Source organism: Merops nubicus, unplaced genomic scaffold, assembly GCF_000691845.1.
Source record: "Merops nubicus isolate BGI_N331 unplaced genomic scaffold, ASM69184v1 scaffold16001, whole genome shotgun sequence".
In the NCBI taxonomy this organism is placed as follows: Eukaryota; Metazoa; Chordata; class Aves; order Coraciiformes; family Meropidae; genus Merops; species Merops nubicus.
In genome coordinates this window covers 42,468-47,545 of record NW_008589147.1, presented here as the reverse complement: position 1 = coordinate 47,545, position 5,078 = coordinate 42,468, and the positions used below count along the sequence as shown (strand labels likewise).

The 5,078-nt window shown below is 47.2% G+C and overlaps 1 protein-coding gene across 1 annotated transcript in view; it reads right to left on the bottom strand.

The window, feature by feature from the left end:
• DNAJC13 (DnaJ (Hsp40) homolog, subfamily C, member 13) overlaps window positions 1–5,078 on the bottom strand; it is a 44,530-nt gene that overhangs the window by 3,200 nt on the left and 36,252 nt on the right. The window contains exons 48-54 of the mRNA XM_008949492.1: window positions 4,744–4,913; window positions 4,343–4,385; window positions 3,141–3,314; window positions 2,066–2,245; window positions 1,673–1,813; window positions 1,125–1,268; window positions 248–347 (exon numbers count right to left, since the gene is read on the bottom strand). Coding sequence (XP_008947740.1) covers window positions 248–347; window positions 1,125–1,268; window positions 1,673–1,813; window positions 2,066–2,245; window positions 3,141–3,314; window positions 4,343–4,385; window positions 4,744–4,913 — 952 coding nt within the window. The remainder of the gene's footprint in view (window positions 1–247; window positions 348–1,124; window positions 1,269–1,672; window positions 1,814–2,065; window positions 2,246–3,140; window positions 3,315–4,342; window positions 4,386–4,743; window positions 4,914–5,078) is intronic.

Genomic DNA, 5,078 nt, shown 5'->3' with positions numbered 1-5,078 from the left:
GATTCCACTGCTCTGACACTTGAGCAGGAGGGACAGCAAAGACTATCCAGAGAAATACATTCTTAACCACATAAAAAGTTTGGTGTTTGGTAAGTGTTCTGAAAGCTGGCTGTGTTACTGCAGCGTGACATGTGCAGGCCACACGATGGCACCAGATCCTGAGGAGAAACAGCATCTCCAGCATCAAGTCTGACCATTATCTGACAGTTAGGACAATTCAGGATACGAACAGGAAAGGACTGCCAACCTGTGAGGTATCCTGCTGTTTGCGTCTCAGAAATGAACAAGTCATGTTTCTGATCCTTGAAGGCACTCCACACAGAAGAACGAGTCAGAATTTCATTTACCTGCAGTATTTGAAGAGATAACAGGGTGAGCAAGCAATATTTGTTACGTTCTGGGGGAGCAAACTCATTTCCTAGAGCCAAACCATTCTAAACCCAACACCATGGCGGTAGTTTAGCCTGCAGGATGGAGTCACACATTTCCAAGGGGCCTGCAGCAACTTGCTTTTCCATCAGAATTGTGCATAATGCAGAAGGCTCATGAAGTTTTCACTGGGTAGCTTGACCTCTCTCATTCCCCAATTACACGACAAGGAAACCACTTGCTGTGTATCTAGAGCTGAGGCAGAACAGGACTCTTCCCACACCATGGCAAGACAGTGCCAGCTTGGAGGAGAGACCCACCCCTGGTGTCCCTCCCCTCAAAGCTTTCAACACAAGGATACCAGAGAGGCACAAAGACCTGGCACAGATGTTCCCAGCTGGGATATACACCCACCCCACTGCTGCAGCCAGCTGCAGTGGTATTTAGCCAGGAAACACAAGAGCAATTTATGTTTCCAACAGAAGCTCTGAGCAGCTGTCAGCAGAAGCCCAGTAGTATATACAGAACTTCTGCACTTGGCATTTGTCTTTATTAGTGCTCTCCATGTGCACTGAACCAGTGACTTCTCCACAGGGGAAGGATGGAGATGTTCCAGCCCACAACAATTATATAGTTATATGAAGTTAATGTTTTAGGTGGCATGGTGCTCATGAAAGCCCTGAGATTAAACAAGGGATGTTCCCAGCGTGACCTGGCAAGTCACGGGGCCCAGCGAGGGACTTGTCAGCACTCACCTGTTCTCCGTACTGCAGGCTGCGAGACATGGATTTCAGGGTTTTGACAATCTGAGCTTTTGTTGCAGATGGGCTTTCCAGGTTCTCCAGACCAACACCTTCAAGCAGCTTTAGAAGGTAGGGGACCAAATCTGCTTTCAAAGCCTGGAGACACACCCAAACGAGTTGCCTTAACATGAACTAGCAAGTTCCATACCGAGGTTTTGCACTGCTGTGAGCCAGGAGCACCAGCAGCAGTCACTAGGTCTGTCAGGCTGATCAGGCTTCCCTGAGCTGTCTCAATAGGTGCAGGAGGTGGCCAGGGGAGCCCAGCTCTGCTGGAGGTGTCAGGCCAGCCCCTGTGTCACTGCCAGTGCCTCCAGGAGCGCCCGAGCGGGGCTGTGCTGGGAGGGAGGGCTGACCACTGGCCTCTCCAGCCTGACAGCACGTTGCACGGCTTCTGGGGAGCCTCCTGGACACATCGGTTAACCGTCCCTCTGTTCTTACAGGCAGCTTAGCTACCCAAATGTAAACCCAGCATTTGGACAGTCTGAGGGGGCACTACTTACCTGGGCTACCAAGTCGTTCTGTTCCTTCTGAAACATTCTGTTAAGTGCTTCACAGGCCACGCCGACGATGTCCGACCTCTTCTTCATGCCGTTCATGAGCGGGCTGATGGTCTCCAGCGACGCCATCGCCCGCACGCAAAGCTGCCGAGACAGAAGCAGCCAGAGTGCTTCAGTGTGTGCCAGGTTTGACTGTGACAGCAGGTGCAGCCAGCCAGGACCACACAGTTCTCAGTGCCCTTCACCTGTCAATTCCAATAGTTAGCTCTAAGTCCCAGCTCATCTGGTGCGTAGTATTTTTAGTTAGAATAACGCCATTCTAGGAACTCTACTAAACAATACAAACAACTGCAGTCAGGCCTTTTTCCCCCCCTCGAGCAGTGAAGGATTCGGTACCTCGTTGTCAGACAGGATGTGCATGACTCGAATGGCACTTTTCGGAATGGCATTGTTCTTGTGATTCATCGCCTGGATGATCTTGTGGAGGTGGCCAAGGGGAGGAACCTGGTCGGCCAGCTGCGGCTGGGCGCTGAACAGGCACACAGTTGCTGTGGTGATCGTTTCCAGCGTCTCCCCCTGCAGAAGGCCAACAGTCAGTCCCTCACTGAAGCCCTGCGTGTCACCGGCAGATACACGCTTCCCACTTGCTCTGCATTACAGATTTTTTCCCTAAGGCTTTTATCGTGTCACTTCACTTTGGTATTGCTCAACCAAGAAGTTTAGAGGAAGGCGATCAGCTCCCATGGAAGCAGACATTCACCAGGTTAATGGACACAGATCACACAGGAATTTCTAAGCACTATCTCCAGAGAGGGCAGTGCCTGGCAGCAGTCTCTACCCAGACCTGCTCGATGGACAGCATGGATGGTTGGATTGGCCACCTGAATCCTTACAGAGTGGATTTTAATCCTTAAATTTTAAAAAAAAAATCTTTAATCCTTAAAGCCAGTGCAGCAGCACTCACCACATTTTGCAAGGCTACACCAGCTGCTGTCACATCTTCATTACAAAGGTGTCTGGTTTATTCCATGCCCAAGTTCCCTTCCTGCAAGTCTAACCTAGAATCTGTCTGAACACTGTTGCACACTCAGTTTTTAGTAACATCATTAAGTAATTGACTTGAACATTGTTAGGTGGTAGCCTTGTATTGGTCAGTTTACACCAGAGTGGGAAGTTAGTGTTATAGGAGGACACTAGAACCATTAAGAGATGAAAATTATTAGGCAGTGTAGAACAAGTGCCATTTTCTTAGGTTTGGTCTGTCATGAAATAATTAAAGTAACTTCATTTGTTAGGCCTCATCTCTACCATAGAATAAACCTCTAAAACTCAGTGGAGCTACTTCTGTGGCTTCAGGGACTTGAAATATGCTGTGAAGAAAGTGTGAGAATCTAAGTTAATCAGATACTAGAAGACCAGTAGCGTAAGAGGGCTAAAAACTCAAAGAGCAGAATCGGAAAAATCATCTTACATGGGGGTTATTTTTCTCCAGTAGTTCCGTAAGCTTTTCCAACAGTGCAATGAGAAATTCTCTTGGTTTCCGTAACACCCAGGCCGGCTGGGCAATAAAAATCCTTAGGAAGACTCCCCCCACTGAAAGTTCACCTTCTGCCTCACCATAGACCACAGCAAAGTCTTCAGGCAGCTGTTGAATTGTAAAGCAGAAGGAGTTATTGGCAAGGGTGTTTGTGAGAGCTGCAACTGCCTTCTCTAACATCACAACTCTAAATGGTCCAGGGCACTGAACTAACTGTGTTCTCCAAACAGAGCTGTGCAAGACCAGCAAACACTTGATGTGAGAAACAGGAGATAAGAAGTGAGAGTGGAGAGAACAGTGCAGGCAGTACTACTACAGTGGACTTCTAAAAAACTCAAGTAACTGAGTCTACGACTATCCTAGAGGTAAGCACGAGTTCAGAGCAGTTTACCAGCACCAAGGCTGATAAACCAGCCTTTTCCTTCCTCTCTCACACTTCAGGGGAAGGTTTCTCACCATCAGCCCGGGGGGGGGAAGGTTCCAGATTCTACCTGCATCAAAATAGCCATCCTGCAGGGGTTTACAAGTTGTTTTGAGGTGGAACTGCACCACTGTTGGGAGGAAGTCATGCCTGGCTTTCACAGACACTGGGACATGCTACAGACTGACTTCTCACTGGTTGACCCAAAGGGATGGAATGGCTCAGGACAATAATTTTTGACACTCAGTGGCTTACTAACATTCTTGGACATTTAACAAGAGCTAGTTTAAAAACTAAGCTTTAAGCTTACAGGACAGATGTCCCTGCTTATTGTGGGTGGCTTGGACTAGATGACCTCTGAAGGCCTCTTCCAGCCCAGACATTCTATGATTTACTACAGCTTCATAATAACTGACAGAAGTTTTTCTACCAAGCCAGTATCGTCCTTTGTTGCTAAGTTTTGATAAGTTTTAGAATGACTTGAACTATCAGAAAACTTGCAGTATTACTGGCAAAACTACTGCCAATAAAGTGTCTGATCTCAGGGTACAAGAAGTACCAAAAGCATTGATTCAGCATTAAAACAGTTCTGTTAACAGAGCAGTGAGTGCCTGATGGGACTTTAAGAGGAAAGCCTGTCAGAGTTACACCCCCCCATCTGTTACCAGCTGGCTTAGTCCCCCTGGCAGCACCCAGAGCAGAAAGTGTATTTTACCTTCCAGTTCATGTCAGGGTTGTCCCGCTGCAGTTTAAAGTGCCTTTAAAAAGAAAGTAAGTTTTAATGAGCAGTAAAAGAAGCATTTCCCTTCCCTACCTGACACCCCAGCATCCCCCATCACTGTGAGGCACTTCCAGTATCTAAACCCCATTTTCTCCTTATTGTAACCCACTCCCAAATCTTACAGCAGTGAGCAAACACCCGAGTTACACACAAACAGCATTTGGGGCCTTGAGTTACGGGTACAACATGCAAACAGAACAGGTTTCTTTTCACTGAAGCGTGGCTTGCAAGGACTCCACTTCTCACAGGCAGAGCTCTGTCTGGCAGCTCTGGTTTCCTGCCACTAAGAGAGTGTCTCAAGTAAGGAAACTTTTAGTCAGCAGGTCTCCACATACTCAAGCATCATTTCCCGAACTGTTGTTGATACTCTCTCCCTGGAGCTGTCATTCCAAATTAACTCGGGGTTTTCATGAGTTCCCTCAAAGATATGAACAGCAGCTTCAGGGTTGTCTCTCATGGCATCCATGAAGACTCCAGGTAAAAATTTCATGAGTATAATTCTAACCTAGAAGAGATGAATAGAACTGACACTTTATATGCTAAGACAAAGAACTGACAGAACAAAAAAGATAAATTTGGGAAGTCCAGTTACTTGTGGTGCTATAATGCCAACTGCCAGAACACCACTCAATAAAGCAGTGCTGTCATTTTAAACAGCCACAGCCAATGG